Source organism: Pelodiscus sinensis, chromosome 1 (genome assembly GCF_052426305.1).
Source record: "Pelodiscus sinensis isolate ZL-2025 chromosome 1, ASM5242630v1, whole genome shotgun sequence".
Lineage (NCBI taxonomy): Eukaryota > Metazoa > Chordata > Testudines > Trionychidae > Pelodiscus > Pelodiscus sinensis.
In genome coordinates this window covers 105,002,082-105,018,584 of record NC_143052.1, presented here as the reverse complement: position 1 = coordinate 105,018,584, position 16,503 = coordinate 105,002,082, and the positions used below count along the sequence as shown (strand labels likewise).

The window sequence follows — 16,503 nt, the reverse complement described above, 5'->3', positions numbered from 1 at the left end:
AAGTCGAAGGAAAAGCACTCTTTTTTTCCAACTTCCCTTACTCCTCATGAAATGAGAGCTACAATGAGTTGGAATAAGAAGTCCTCCAGCTCAACATTATGTTGAAATAAAGGCTTGTAGTGTAGATGCGCCCTATGTTATTTCGGAAAAACATCAGTTATTCCAAAATAATGCTGCTGTATAGATGTACCCTTCCAGTCCTACAATTCTATACAAAAAAAAATTCCCAGAATGGCACAAACTTAATTAATACTAGATCACATAAATATGCTGATGTGATCAGGGCCAACAAAAATGAGGAGGTTTTTTTTAACTGTTTCAGTTGAATTAAAATAGCCAAATTCCTATATAATTCCTCTCTATTTACATATTACAGTTTGAACCTCTCCAGTTCAGCATTCTCTGGTCTAGTAACATCTGTGGTCTGGCATGATTTTAGTTAGCCAGATGTCCACTTATCATGGGTGTGGCCAAGTTTTCCCCGGTGCCGTAAAGTTTGTTTACAGCCACCAGTCCTGACTCTCAGTGTTCTGTGCTGTTATTTAACTCTATTTTTACCCCAAATGTCTTCTAAGAGCCCATTAAGAAGTGGAAGTGTTGGTAGTACTGCTAGACAATATTGACCTCCCAAGGGTCAGCAAATTCTCTGGTTTGGCACCGGTCAGGTCCCAAGGTTGCTGAACTAGAGAGGTTCAACCTGTACTGAGTTTTAGCTGAGTTTGAAACACTGCAAAAATGGACTTTCTCCACAGTATTTCAGCATAGTATATTCAAAACTAGGAAGTACAGTGGTGTAGAAAATTAACAGAAAGTTTGCTTATTTTATCTAAATTGATCCAGACAGTTCTACTGGGAAAAGCTTTACTGGCCCAGAGACCTATGAGTAAACATATCAGAGCTATTCATCAGAAAGTGATGCTTTTGCTCAACCCTGGTCTTCAGCCAACAGCCCTATTGCATTAAATAGCATATTTACTGGATTCATGGCTTGATTCCCCAATGACCACTTCTGGTGTTTCAAATCAGGCAACTTTCCTGTTGCTTTTCACCATGCATAAAGGGATCAGAGTTCATGTCACTTTCCCCACAGTATCTGGCTTAAGCAACAGAAGCTAATGATCCAACCAACTGACTAGATTTGGTGCTGAATCCTGGTCAGATGCCACCCCGCGGCATGTTGCATATACACTAAGAAGAAGGATGAAAGTAGGTCTATAAAAGGGCTCTAAACTTTCCCTGGTTTCGTGAATATAAAAGTGCACTAACAAGAGTTGCACTGACAGGGGTAAGTGGATAGATTATATGTATCCTACTGGTCTTTTCACTCTCAAGCAGTGCAATCAGACTGAGGGAGGATATGAAAGTTTAAAATCAATGTAATGGAGCAAAACCCATTTGTAGTGATAACTGTAGAAGATCTTAGATTCATGCTTCTGATCTACTCCAGGAGGATTTTTTTCTGAAACCTGTCACAGGGGTAGAGGTAGTGTGGCCTAGTAGAGAGCACACTGGACTGGGACTCAGGAGATCTGGTCTGAGCACTGCCACGGTCTGTTGGGTGACCCTGGGAAAATAAGTATTTCTTCATCTGTAAAATGGAGATAATGTTACTTACCTCCTTTCTAAAGAGCTTTGAGTTCTACTAATAAAAAGTGCTATAGATAAAGAGCTAGGACTATATTAGAGGGATTGATTGTACTTAATTATTTTACTGGAAAAAAATGACAATCTGCTATTTATTAGAAGGAACTACACCCAGTACAGCTCTTCTGGCTAAAGCCAGGAAAGTTGGGTAAATTAGCATTATCCTCATTACAAAATAACCACGTGCAAATATGCTTGTTGCCAAATCATGTTGTAACATAGCTGCTTTTCTGCCTTTGTAGCCTGGAAAAAAACCACACTACAACTTGGTTGCAGACACGTGTCTTGGTCTTGCTATCTACCAAGATTAAAATGTAATAGTGTTTGATTTTGCACACACAGGCAAGAAAAGACATACTATGGTTTTGTCAAAACTCTATTACATCACCTGTTTAATCACACCTATTTTTGTAATGTGTAGAGAGACTGAACATTTGCTACAGCTTAGCAACATTAGCTATATAACAGGTCAGAGGCAGGGGCACTGGTTATACAACGGCATGCGTTCATTTCAAACTAGTAAAAGGAGAGCTGCCCTGAGTGTCCATACTGGTGTCTATTTGGTAAACTAAAGGAGTTGTTGTCTGTGCCATCTTGTCCATATCAAAGTCTTCCTTCTCCACTGGAAGAGTATAGGTGTTTTTCCAAAAACCAAATGCAATTCAGTGAGATTCCATGTACAGTAAATAACGCCTATAAATGAACAGACCTGTTTGTAAATCCTCAATTGTCTCTAGAAGAGGAAAAATCTCCTTGGTGAGATAATTTTACCCTTCTTCAAAGACAGGAAGCGCAGATTGTATTATATGGTGGTCACTGGAGATATTCCAAGCCCACTTAGATTTATGGAGGAAGAACAGGGTCCCCCTAAAATAACCCTGAGTGCTAGACTAGCATTCTTAGATAGATCCAATGGATCCTTTTCAATCCTTTCACCTGGGATGCTACAGATTTAATTTTCAGAAATTCGGAACCTCGACAGCTCTAAATGACTTGAATGGAGGCATGAGATACACAGCAGCAACAGACATCCAACTCTATGATCTTCAGGCAGTTCACAGACTGCAATGAGGCACAGGTAACTCACTCACTTTGGTGGCTTCAGCCAGCACTAAAGTCAGAAGGAGAAAAGCCCAAAAAGAAAAGTAGGCAACCGTTACAGGCTCCTTATGAAGATTCCACAGAGAAAGGAACGGAGCAAATATACTCACCTTGATCACAAACCTTTGCTCAGCATTGGGAGCCACTTACAATTACTGCTTCTGCGTTATACCCAGAACTTCCCAAGAACTGGCTTTGTAATGTCATTCTTAGCTTCTCTCTCCTAACATGCACACACATGTGCCTGCACACCCAGCAAATCTGTGTAACAATATTCAGGCTGCCAAGTATCAAATATAAAATAGGCCACTGTAGAGACCTATAGATGCTAACTAGAATAGGCAATGTACTTGAGCTCCAGGAAACCAGACCTAGAGGCACTGAAAATTGTTAGGGGGCTATAGAAGAGGCTCACATAATGTCCATCATGAAGGAGATACTGTGAATTTGCCATCCTTGTAAATTTGTCATTCCATGCAAGGATACCACCTGTTCCAAAATTATCCAAATGATTCTAAATTTCCTCTATCCTGAAAACAGAAGCTTGCACAAAGGTAAAAGTATATGGGTATACCCAGGTGCGCAGCTCTGGCAAAAGCTGGCTAAGCTGCAGCAAAAGCCAAAAGGGAACTATTTAAAGAGCTGTCAGGAACCCAGATTGCAATAGGACAGTTACTTGTAAGAGATTTCAAATTCCTTTCACCACTGAACTTGCAAAAAGGAAAAATTCCCCATTGTAGAAAGGCAGCAGGTCACCTAGGGAAAACTGACCTTATGCAAATACATCATGATGTTGCATCATGATACTTGAGAAGGGAGTCTGTTTTTTATTCAGATAGAGGATTAGAAAGGTGGTGACCCTTGGTCAACATAATGCTCATAGGAAAGCCTTTTGTATCAATAAAAAGGGAAAATAAAACTAGGTGAGGAGTCTCTGCAGGAAGCAATCTTGTCTACTCAGAAGAAACAACCACTAAAAGGGAGCGAAAGACATTGCTAGAATCCATTTTAAATTAGTAGAAAATCTAGTCCAGGACTTACCTGTGACCATCTGAGATGTTAATAAGTGGAGCTGAGCAATAATGTGTAGTAGAAATGTTGCTCGATATACTTATGCTCATCATGGAATATCTATGAACAGATTTCTGTTGCCACATATTGATTGATTCATCAATTTCCTCTAATTTATTTAAGAGTTTTTATTTATTTTCTCCATGGATTGATTGCTGAGAGTGTTTGATACTATCAGAAATCCTGACTGTGTAGAGGGGTTGGAAATAGCCAGGTCATTCACAAATAGAGCTGGTCACAAAAAGGGAAAGGAGGGACAGTTTCAGCAGAAATTTTCAACTTTTCACTGAAAAACTGAAAACCTAAAAATTAAACATTTTTCACTTTTTCAATAAAAAGTCAAAATATTCTAGAGAGACACATTTTGTATAAAATTTCATTTAGACGAAAACAAATTCTCCATCAAAAACTGTTTTCTGATGGAAAATTCTCCACCAGCCCTATTCACATGGCATTGTTTCTATACTCTGTCTGAATGAGTATCTCTTTTAATCAAGTGGGGGATAAATGAAGACACTGAGGCTTTGTATCTTTCAGGAAGAGGTGGCTAGAGCGGATTAGAAAATATCAATTATTTCTTACAATAAATTTCCTTGTAATTGTTTTTTAATCTAATTTAACACAAATGTTATTTTGTTTATATTATTCAAACAAAAAACAAAACTGAAAAAGTTTGGTTTTCAAAAAGTGGTTTTGGTAAATAAATGCTGCACCTTTGATCAAAAACTGAAAAAAAAATAGTCGAGTTTCCATTTTTCATCTAAAATTTGAATAATGTCAACCAAAATAAGGATTTTCCGAACAAACATTTGTTATGGTCTAAAAGCTTTCATCAAAAATGCAATAGCCATATGATACTAATTTCCATTTTTTAAAAATGTTTAAAAGCAGATGTTTTAAAAAATCATGAAAGGTTTTAATAAAGCTGAAAATGGGCCCATTTTAAACACTATGGATGAGATTGAGCATTGACATGTTAAAGTCTTTTATTTTTTAACTGGCTGTGGGGACAGGACAGTGCTGCTGACACTGAGAAGACTCATAAAGAATGAAACTGTAGAGGGCATGGAGATAACAGAGGTCAAGCAGCAAAAGCTCAGACACAACAGAATGCAAACTGACCGGCCACTGCCTTACCTAGCCAACTATAAAGGTGCCAGGGGAAAAAGAAGAGTCTTTCCTACAATACAGATCTGGCTACAACCTTTCCACCTAACTTGATAGCCAGACAGAAGACTTAGGGGTAGATTGAAACTACAGAGCTCAGTCTCCCAGGGCATGATGTAGCAGTTCTGGAAAGGACCGGATCACAAGGAGTAAGGGAAGTCGATAGGTCCCACGGTGGGGACACTGCAGAAATTCAGCCTAAGGTACGATGACTCTAGCTATGCTATTCGCATAACTGGAGTTGTGTATCTTAGGTCGACTTCTTCTCGTAGTGTAGACCTGGCCTGTGACAGGAAAGTCACAAGGATGAGCATTGGCCCCTAGCCGGTTATACTTTAAGATAGGGGCTCTACCCTGGAAAGCAATATTGGTAGATCAGAAGATGAACACGAGCTCGCAATGTAATGCTGTGGCCAGAAAAAGTCAATGCCTTCCTTGGAGTAGTGAACAAAGAGTTTATATTACCTCCAAGTCTGGCACTGGTGTGACTGCTGCTGAAATACAATGTCTGGTTCTAACTTCCACAATTCAAAAAAGGATGCTGATGAAACTGAGAGGGGTCACAGCAGAGCCATGAAAATGATTAAAGGACTGGAAAATACGTCCTGTAACTGAAGCTAGATAAATTCAGACTTGGAATAAGGCATACATTGTTAACAGTGACTGTAAGTAATCACAGGAATAATTTACCAAGGGTTGTGGTGATTCTCTATTATGAATCATTTTAAAATCAAGACTAGGTATTTTTTTTCTAAAAGACACATTTTAGTTAAAACAGCAGTTATTTCAGTTATTTCCTGTATTATACAGGAAGTTAGACTAGATGATCCCAGTGGGCCCTTCTGACCTTGGAATCTATACATTCCTACTACAGTTGGCTTTTCCTACCATGATTTGGCTTCTCTTGTTGTGTGTGTGGGGGGGGGGCGGATTAATCTTCCAGGGGGCTCTTGTTCAAAATCTGCCATTAGAATTCAGCCACATGAGAGTTTTTCAAAAAGCCTGTCAGAAGTCTCTGAATCATGGGGTTAATCTGAGGATGAGTGGCTTGGCATATTTGTCATAGCCAGTTCTGATTTACTGTGGCAAGGATACACCCTAAGTAAGAAACCTGGCAGGTGCTAGGAACTCAACATATGAGACTTGCAAGAGAACTGACTCTCCCATCAATTGTTTCCAAGGTCCCTTTTCTGGTCTATCCACACAATTAAACAAAGTATTATCAATAAAAGTGGCTGTATCCTTTGCAACACAGACCACTGTTGTGTATTTACTCTGACAAGGAGTCCAGGGACAAATTATACCAAGCACATTGCATTTGCTGTCCTGAATTATTAGTCTTCCCCCCACATGTGAAGTAGCTACATGGGCTTGAGTGGCCCTGTTTGTTAAGAATGAAATCAGTCCCTTATCTGGAAAGGGGCTCCGGAAGCTTTTTTCCCTGCTGAGTTGAGCAATGTCTTATCCCATCTAAAATATACCAAATCGGGTGCAAATGCTCACAAGTTGAAAATTCATTATCTGCAAGCATTGGAGCATGTAAGCAAGCATTCATGTGAGCAAAACATGATCATCCAAACATCCATGGAAAATGAATGCAAAAGGGAAGTGAACACAGCCACAGCCAATTTATGTTTCAATTCAACTGAATATTTGTGGAAAGCTTTCTCTCTCTATTTGCCCAGCTCTACTTAGTGAAACATGCTTGAGCACTTAAAACAGAGGATTCTTGCAAGTCTGTTAGATGAACTTGCAATAAGAAGAATGAACTGGATTATTTGATGTCAACATCAGGTTCATTACTTATTGCCCCAAACCAGAAAATGAAAGAATCCTTACAGAGAGGTAGATGAAAGAGTGATAGATTCATATTCATCATGGGTATAAGCTGGGTGTGAGGAGAATGGATGGGGCAGACAAACATGCTTTTGTGGAAGAGTACCAAGAGCAAAAGAAGCCAGTCTTGCCCTGAGCTGCCAAACAGCATCAGAAACGGACATTGGCATGCAGTTACCTGAGGTTTCTTCACCTTAATGATCCAGGTGGGAGGCACAATGACAGCAGCATGAGCCCCCAGGGAACACGGCTCCTCGATGTGATGTAGCAAGAAGCAGGTGACTTTGTTGTGAAACTAGCAGAAGGAGAGCAGAGCCATCAGTGGGGTGGACAGAGTGCAAGAAAAAGGAGAAGAGGGAGAGAGAAAGGCATGGTGGGGACAGAAAAAAAATGGGGAGACGTATTTGGAACTGAGGAATGTACCCAGTTCAACTTCCTTTCCCAATCCTCTGTACAAAGAGGAACATGAGCAAAAAACAACCCACCTTCCCATTTTCTCATCCTTTGCCAAAAGTCTTTCCTACCTCTAAGACAGCCCAGGCTTACATACACATAACGGTAGTAAGACCAAATTCTGAACAGGCAAAATTATAGATAATGGGAATCCCTTGTTCTCTGAGCCAGCAATAGCAATGGAGTACTTGAGAGTGAACCTTCTCATTACCCCAGGAGTGCTGTTGTTACACTCCAAAAGAAAGAAGCCTACTCTTCTCGTGGAGGACAGCTGAATGTGGCTCCTTTCTTCATAAAAGTACTAGAACAATTAAAGTCAAATATGATGATTCCACGTAAGCAAAATTGCCACCACCATTTCTCTCCTACCCCACCCCCATTCTTCAATTCTAGCCACTTACCGCCTGCTTGCACCAGGAGCAACTGATGGCCACAATCTCTTTACTGTGGAAGGAGAATTTTTGCTGAAACCCCTGGGATGTCAGGAAGAAATAGAAGAGGAAGGGTCAAGCTGCTTTCCATCATATCCACATACTTCCCGTCCATTTAGAAAACTTAGCACCTATAACTTTTGTCACATGACTGAGCTATATCAGTTTAGGGTGGTCATATACAGTCTTTTACATCTCTTGGATGTCCTAATATCCCCGAGGGCTCTGGATTGTTGCATATTATTGTAATCAATGGAATAGCAGGACATAAACGGTTCATCAAGACGTAATAGGTTATACCCACCATTGTCATTTAGCACCCTACTATTATGGAGTGACAGGAGTTATAGTGTAGTTAAGAGTGTTACTTGAACTGCCTTTATAACACAATTTTGGCTTCCACAATAAAATCTATATCAAACATCATATCACCCTCAAAGTTAGAAACTTCTACCTCTGGCCAAGATAGCATTTTTATGGAAAAACTGAAATGACTCCATTAGTTTAATACTTGTAAGCTTGAATTGTAATACTCTAAAAACAGAGGTGTTGAACTCACTTCCAAAATTTGTCTTTTTGTCCTCCATGCTTTGTAGCCAAAAAGAAGAAATAGCAGAAAGATAAAGCCTGTTTTCATAGATTTGAATAGAACTGAATGAAATTTAGAATTTCCACCTTGTTGGAAATTTCAGCGTTTGCATTGTCTCATACCTTAATGTAAAGTTGAAATTTCAGATTTTTTTATAAAATGTAAATTTTAAAAACTTTAAATTTAGATTTTTTTTTATCAAAGCATCCAATATTCTCAAAATCATTTCAGTTTGCTGAAATAACCCACATGCTTTGCTTTGAGTCATTTCAACTGTAAATTAAATTTTCCAGTTATGGCACATTGCCTTGTGGAAGTTGTAATTCATGAGGCTGATGCCCCCACTCTTCCATATGGGCCAGGGTCTTTGGCTTGACTACCTGTCCTCTTATGCACCCAAAATCATATGACTGCCATTATGCACCACACAGAGCTTGTATAAATGGATATCCACTTGAAGTACGAGAGATGCAGATCTCCAGGGAGCTCAACCAGTAGAAGAGAATGAAGGCCTCAACTATGACTTCCATCAGCAGTGTGGTGACAGAGGAATGCAGTTTAATGTTTCACTGAACTGGTTCAAAAAAGCATTTCAGGTCAGTTCAACAAAAATACAATATTTCAATCTGACTCAAATGAATTCAAATAATCAATTTTTTTCCACAGAACTGAGATTTTGCTATGGAATATTTCAATTGTGCAGAAACTGCATTTTTTCATCAGAAAATCATTCCAACCAATTCCTAACCAGCTCTATGCTTTAAGGGCGAGAAGGGACCATTAATTCACATGTATCATATAAGCTGTAAAACTTCACCTAGCTTCCTCTGTACTAAGCCCCATAACTAGTGACTGACTAAAAGAATATATTTCACAGAAAGGGACCAAGTCTTGATTTGAAGACTTCAAGAGACACAGAATTCATAATTTCCCTTGGCAGTTTGTTCCAACAGTCACATTCATTGTTTAAAAAAAATGTATCTTATTTCTCATTTGAATTTTTCTAACATTAACTTTCTAGCCTCCACGGGCTCTTGTTACGCCTTTCTTTGCTAGGTTAAAGAACCTTTTACTATCTGGTATTTTCTCCCCATGTAGATTACTAATCCACAGTAATCATGTTACCTTTCAGTCTTCTTTTTGATTAACTAAGCAGATAAACTAAGCTTTACTTGAATCCCTAAGCTGATGTCCAGGGCCAAAACGTATTTGTTTGAAGAGTTATTAAAATTTGATTTAGTAACGGTGTCGTGGGAAGTCTGCTACATTGCTTCAGTAATCAATTTGCCTCTTATCTTAGCTTCTGTGGGAGGGAGGAGGAAGGCTGGCAGATGCAGAGGAGGAGGCAAATATTACTGGTTAGTGCAATAAAGAAAGAGAATTAAAACACTAAACAAAAATAATCTAACTGCATAATCCAAGTGAAGGACTCAAAATTATATATTGTGTCCCCACAGTTTGTGATTTAGGAGACCACAATCAGAATTCTGAAGAATGAAATTCTCTCTCTGCTTGGCCATTGTAAGAAGCTATCTGTCCAATATGTCCCATACATGGTCTGTGTATTCACCTCACATCAGGGCCCATGGATCAAATTCAGTCTCGTGGGGTATCACAGGTTGGGATCTTGCAATGAGGCATCTGCCCCACACTGGCCTTTTAAGAGTTAAAATCCAGTCTTGGGAGATGGCAGGAGTGGTGGAGACAGCAGCTGAGGCAGAGACAGCCAATTAGGGCCCAATTGTGACTATATAAATAAGGGCTCCTGGAGGGAAGGAGACACTGACTCAGAGTACATCTAGACTGTGGGAGGGGGGTCAGAATACCTCCAGTATCCCCCAAAAAACTCGGACACATCCAGAGAACGCGTTTGCTCTTCTGCTTTTTTTTTTTTTTTTTTTTTTTTGCGTAAGAGCAGGTGTGCTCTTCTGGAAGCCGTGTCTTCCTCATTCCAGGAGACAGAAAGGATCTTCTGAAAGAGGGGTTTTTTCCCCAAAATTTGGCCCAGTGTAGATGGGCCAAATTTCGGAAAAGCCTCTTCTGAAAAAAAAAAGCAGAACAAGGTGTAGTCTAGACATACACTCACTCTTGCTCTAGCTGGGGTCTTCCTGAGTTAGAGCAGGGCTGGGGAAAGGCAGGCAGAGCTGGGGAAGCTCTGGACAGGCAACCTCCCAGGCTACAGGGCCTGAAGCAAGGTCTGAAGATATTAGGGCTGCAGAGAGGCAGTTAGGACAGCAGAAGGCAGCAAGTCCACACCCCCTTGCCAATGATGAGTAGCCATTGCAGACTGCAGTTTGCCCCTGAGGTAAGGGGCTAGATGACAAATGGCAGTAGGGTCACTGAGGCAAAGTGGGAATAGGAAATTGGGGGTTCCCTGAAGAGGAGGACCCCAGAGTATGGGGGCACTGTGATAAGCCGTACTCAGATGGGAGGGTACCATGGTCTGAGGGGGACATGGGTCCTAACAAAGTGGGGGAGCCGATAAAAGGTAGGCGTGGCATCAACCAGAAGGGGGCGCTCTAGGGTTGAAAAGCTAATCCCCATAGTCACCAGCAGGAGGCACCATGTTACAGACCTCCACACCTAGCCCTGTTTGTTTCCCCATTTTTAGTTCCCTATAATCTGATGATTTCAGGGCTCAGTGTTTCCTTCCTATCCTGGGGCTGGGGAGGCTTTTTAGCATGGTGGTGGGCTTCACCCACCAAACCTGTCTATGAGGGTATGTCTACACTACCCCGCTAGTTAGAACTAGCGGGGGTAATGTAGTCATCCGCAATTGCAAATGAAGCCCGGGATTTGAATTTCCCGGGCTTCATTTGCATGAAGCCAGCCGGCGCCATTTTTAAATGCCGGCTAGTTCGAACCCCGTGCCGCACGGCTACACGCGGCACGGAGTAGCTAGTTCGGACTAGGCCTCCTAATCCGAACTAGCTGTACTCCTCATTCCACGAGCTGTACTCCTCATTCCACGCGGCACGGGGTTCGAACTAGCCGGCATTTAAAAATGGCGCCGGCCGGCTTCATGCAAATGAAGCCCGGGAAATTCAAATCCTGGGCTTCATTTGCAATTGCGGATGACTACATTACCCCCGCTAGTTCTAACTAGCGGGGTAGTGTAGACATACCCTGAAAGAGGCCCATTGACTTCACAAGCACAAATAGCCCAACTGCCTCCTGATTGGGCATTTTATGTGGGTCCAAAAATCCAGTCTCAGATCTATAATTTGACGACTGGAGCATTAAAGACTAAGGGCTGACACTGGGCAGATTGATTGCTAGCTGAGTGCTTGTCTACATATAAAACTGCACAGCAGTGCGGTTACAGTGCTTAGCTGCACAACAGTAGCAATTCAGTATAGATGCTAGGATTCTAGGCAGTAGGTAGGTAGACAGAAGAATTCTCCCATTGATGTTGCACTGTCTGCACTGGAGGTTAAGTTGACTTAACTACATCACACAGGGATGTGGATTTTTCACACCCCCGAACGATGCAGTTAGTCAACTTAATTTTCCAGTATAAACCAGGCCTGAATTACTACACTCACTGAGATGAGAGCTTCTAAATGTTACTCTGAAATTTAATTCCCCCTTCCTTTGAAAAAAAAATTTTTGGCCCTAGGTGAACAGAAACATTTTTTTCCAAGTGGGTAGAAATATTGTCTCCCAAACCTGGACCTAATTAAAAACAACATCTGGTGCATTTGTTCCATGGGATGTAAGTGGTATTTTTTTTAAACTGAGCAGATTTCTTTGGTTTTGGATTAATAATTTATTTTAATTTATTCTGTAGGCTATTTGATTTCTCAGCAATGCCTCTCTGCCATGTATATTGGCCAAACCAGACAGTCTCTTCAACAAAGGATAAATGGACAAATCAGACATCAGAAATGGTCACACACATAAAGGGAACATTGTAAGGAACATTGAAACCAGACTGTTCACTCACTCATGGATTTAAAAGTAGCCATTCTTCTACAAAGGAATTTCATTAACCAGTTACAGAGAGAAACTGCTGAACTGCAATTCAGCTACAGATTTGACACCATTACCCTGGCTTGAACAAAGACATTAACTGGCTGGCGCATTATAAAGCCAATTTCTCTTCCCTTTAACATCTTCATTTCCACAACAAAAGCTATGTATGGCACACATCCAGCCCACTTAATTAGCCTCATTAACACAGGCTCTACAATTGACAGGTACTTTTGCTGTTAAATATATCTCTTGGTCTCTGTTATTTCCATTCCAATTCATCTGACAAAGTGGCTTTTACTCATGAAAGCCCATGATTCTATATATTTTGGTTAGCCCTTAAGGTGCCACAGGACTACTTGTTGCTTTTAAAGTTAACAGTGAAAATGATCCTGCAATAAAAAAAATGATACTTAGAAGTAAAATAGCACTATTCTTCCTTGAATTGCTTTACGAATATGAACAACTGTTTCCTCATGTCAGGTAAGTTAGTAAACACTAGGAACTTGAATTTTCATGTAGGAAAACTGATGCAGTAAAGTGATGCATCTAAGATCACAGGGGGAGTTAGTGAAAACGGTGGAATTAAAATAGTCCAGTTCCTGTGCTCAGCCAACTGGCCCATTCCTCTGGATCCACCTGTGTCCCCTCTGAGTGAAATAGAAAACTAGAGTTCACTTTACCTTTGCTGTTGTTGGGTTGGTTTGCCCCCACTTGCTCCCGGAAGAAATAGAATTATCTCAGAAGACATACATTACATAGTTTGAGAAAATCTGGGTTGGGACACTAAGTCCATATTTGAGATGGGTTGTTTCCATTGGTGCCTGATTCACCACCTTTCAAATGTAGCATGTAAAACTACATTTTGTGAGCTCTTCGTGTGAAGATAAATTACATCGATACAGACTGGAGGAAAGGTATTTGGTGATAAACGAATTGCATGGGAGTCACAACCTATCCAAATAATTGAAGTCAAATTCATATTAGCAACTTCCCATAAAGAAGCTATAGGCCGTTGATTAATCACCTCTGACTTCTGTTCCCTCATTGATCTATAGAGTGCAAAACCAGTAAGCAGACTAAGCAATTACTTTGGGCCCCTAGCTCAAGGGAGCCCCCTATTAATTATTAATATGTGTTGAAGGAGCAAAAATATTCCTGCTTTGGGCCCCCAGTGGGCTAGCACCAGCACTGATAAAGTGAAACCTTTCTTAAGAAACCATAAGGGAAACAATCTCATGATACACTATTCTGTATCAGATCGTTGGTCCATATAATCCAGTAACCGCTCTCCACCCCCCACCTCAGTTGTGGCCAGGGATGCTTCAGAAAGAAATAAGGTTAAAAAAAAAGCGAACACACTAAGCAAATAATGTGAGGTGAAATTCATTTCTAACTGCAGGCTTACAATTAGGAGTATGAGGTGTGATTATCTCCACTTGCATAACGGTAAGTATTATTAATGTTCATTAAAATATTTACGCTATCCAATTCTTGCCATAGGATTTGACTGATGACCTGCTACAATAATGAGATCCACAAAATGATTAAGCACTCTGTGAAAAATACTTTCTTTTATTGCTCTAAATCTACTTCCATTTCATTTCAATGACTGCCTTCTTTATCTTGCATGACAGGTAACGTTAAAGGGTGGTTTAAAGTTAGAAAAAAGTAGGAGAGCACATGATAAACAAATATGTGGTTATGAATGAAGTCATTTTGCCATTAAAATATAAAGGTATTTTTCTTGTTAATGTTTTCTTTCATCTTTTCTGGCTTCTGGATAGACAGGTCTACCAGAACATACACATGCAGACTTTAACTCTGTGTAGATGGCCTGCAGTAAGGTGCTATCCTCTTTGCACGTCTACTGCAAAGAGGTCTGGAATAGAGTGATTCAGTGATAGGTTTAGTTCAGCAGGCTCCCCCCATCAGTGTGTAGAGAATCCTCACATAACCATTACAATGTACATATGCCACTTACTTTTCCACACTGCTTACACTTTCCTTCCTGTCTCCGCCTATGCACCCAATGATGTCGGACAAAGTTCTGCAGGAAAGGGACAAAATGAAAGCATTAATGAATGACATCATCTTACCTTTACAGAGCACCTTTCCATCTAATTCACTAGGCAGATGTATCTACATTAATCACTTCAGCCATGACTGAATTGCAGTCACTTTTGGAATAAAACTTGGCAGCTGTCTAGTAGTACTGCCCAACAGTTGCTAATTGGAGCACCATATACAACTGAAACTGCAGGAGGAATCTACGTAGACAGTATTCATTACCAAACTGAAGTCTGGATAGGACAACCCCCCTGCTATTCTAATACAAAAAGAATAGAGTACAGCACACACAATTACAATATCAGTCAAGAGAGAAGTGTCTTTAAAGCACTAAGTTTACCATGGCATAGGGTCCAATTGAAGTCAATGGGAGAGGAAGTTCACCAATGAGTTTAGTGTGAGCTAGGTTTGGTCTTATAAAGCAAGAGCGTGGGTTGTCCTACAAACCCATGCAGGGAACAAGGAGTTGTAAGGTAAGGGAGTAAAGGGACACAGAGGCTACTCATGCCTCCCTTTCCATGGATGGTGCCTCAACTTTTTCACTTCAGAACACATAGCTGAGTTGATGTACAAGTGGATGTGATCTGCATTGAGTACAGACTAGTAGCAGATTTCTTTCCCCTGGAGAAGAGGAAGAGCCAGAGACATGCTTGGAACTCTATGGCTATATGTACACTGCAAGACTAGGGGTGATTGTGACCTGGGCAGGCATATCTATGCTAGCTTTAATGCAGCTAGCACAGGTAACAATAGTGAAGTAGATGGGCTAGCAACCAGTATCTGTACCTATGCGTAACTCATGCCTGGTGGTATGGTGCTCTGTCCCCCCTAGAGGCACCAAGACCACTTAGAGATTAATGATAGCACTACAGCTTTAGCTTTAACATGGGGCTTTCAGTTCATGCAGTTGATGTGCATGCACTTAGGTCCAGAGGTCCTACGTTTGATCCCATTCACCAACACCTGGGGTTTGTCAACATTACACATGCTCCCCAGTGGGCTTGCACTCAGATAGCTAGTCCATGCTGCTGTATCTACACCACTAATGGTTAAACCTCTCTAGTCTGACATTCTTTGGTCCAGCATGATTAGTGAGCCATGTGTCCACTAATCATGGCTGTGGCCAAATTTCACGTGGTCCCATAAAGTTTGTTTACAGCCACCAATCCCGGCTCTCAGTGTTCTGTACTGTTATTTAGCTCTCATTTACCCCTAAATGTCTTCTGAGAGCCCAGAAAGCAGTGGAAATGTTGGTAATGCTGCTAGGCAGTATTGATCTCCCGTGGTTTGGCAAATTCTCTGGTTTAGCACCAGTCAGATCCCAAGGGTGCCAGACTAGATAGTTTCAACCTGTATTGTAGATTAAAGCTAGCATGCCCACCATCCACTGCAGTGTAGACAATAACCTAAGGCTACATCTACCCTTGGAACTAGGACAGTGCTTACAAGCTCACAGAGACATACTCATGCTAGCTCTCACCAAGCTAGCATACTAAAAATAGTACTGTAGCCACAGCAGCAAGGGCAGCAGCAAGTGGCAGCACAAGCTGATATCCTAGCTGCCCATGGGTGTGTCTAGACTACCTAGTTTTGTCGACAAAAGTGGACTTTTGTCGACAAAACTATACCAGCGTCTACACTACCGCTGAGTTCTGTCGACATAACGTCGACAGAACTCAGCAGTTTTGTCAACACTGGTATACCTCATTTTACGAGGCATAACACCTTCTGTCGACAGAACTCTGTCGACAGAAGGTGTTATTACCTGTAACATTGCGTCCAGATTGCGGAGTTCTGTCGACAAAACAGCTTGCTTTGTCGTCAGAACTCAATGTGTCTGGACGCTCTTTGTCGACGGAAGTTTTGTCGACAGTATCTGTCGACAAAACTTCCATCGACAAAACGCGGTAGTCTAGACATACCCCATGTTGCTATGGCTGCACTACTCCTTGTAACATGTTATCTCAATAAGAGCAGTGCAAACTGGGGATCCCCACCTCTTACACCAAGTGCAGATAAAGCCTGAGAGCAGGCTTGAAAAGATTCCATTTTTATTGATCAGTGTTGATAAACAATCTATTTTCATGGTGCACACACAAACTGATGAAAAATATTTCTACCAACAATAATCAACATAGACAAAGAAAGAAATATGCTACTTGAGATCTT

At 40.9% G+C, this 16,503-nt stretch overlaps 1 protein-coding gene across 7 annotated transcripts in view; it reads right to left on the bottom strand.

Moving 5' to 3' along the window:
• The window catches only part of DGKI (diacylglycerol kinase iota), a 312,169-nt gene that overhangs the window by 158,329 nt on the left and 137,337 nt on the right, over nt 1-16,503 (bottom strand). For all 7 annotated transcript variants that reach the window (XM_075940048.2, XM_075940098.2, XM_075940058.2 and 4 more), the window contains 3 exons: nt 14,249-14,314; nt 7,674-7,745; nt 6,998-7,114 (listed from right to left, as the gene is read on the bottom strand). In XM_075940048.2, coding sequence (XP_075796163.2) covers nt 6,998-7,114; nt 7,674-7,745; nt 14,249-14,314 — 255 coding nt within the window. The remainder of the gene's footprint in view (nt 1-6,997; nt 7,115-7,673; nt 7,746-14,248; nt 14,315-16,503) is intronic.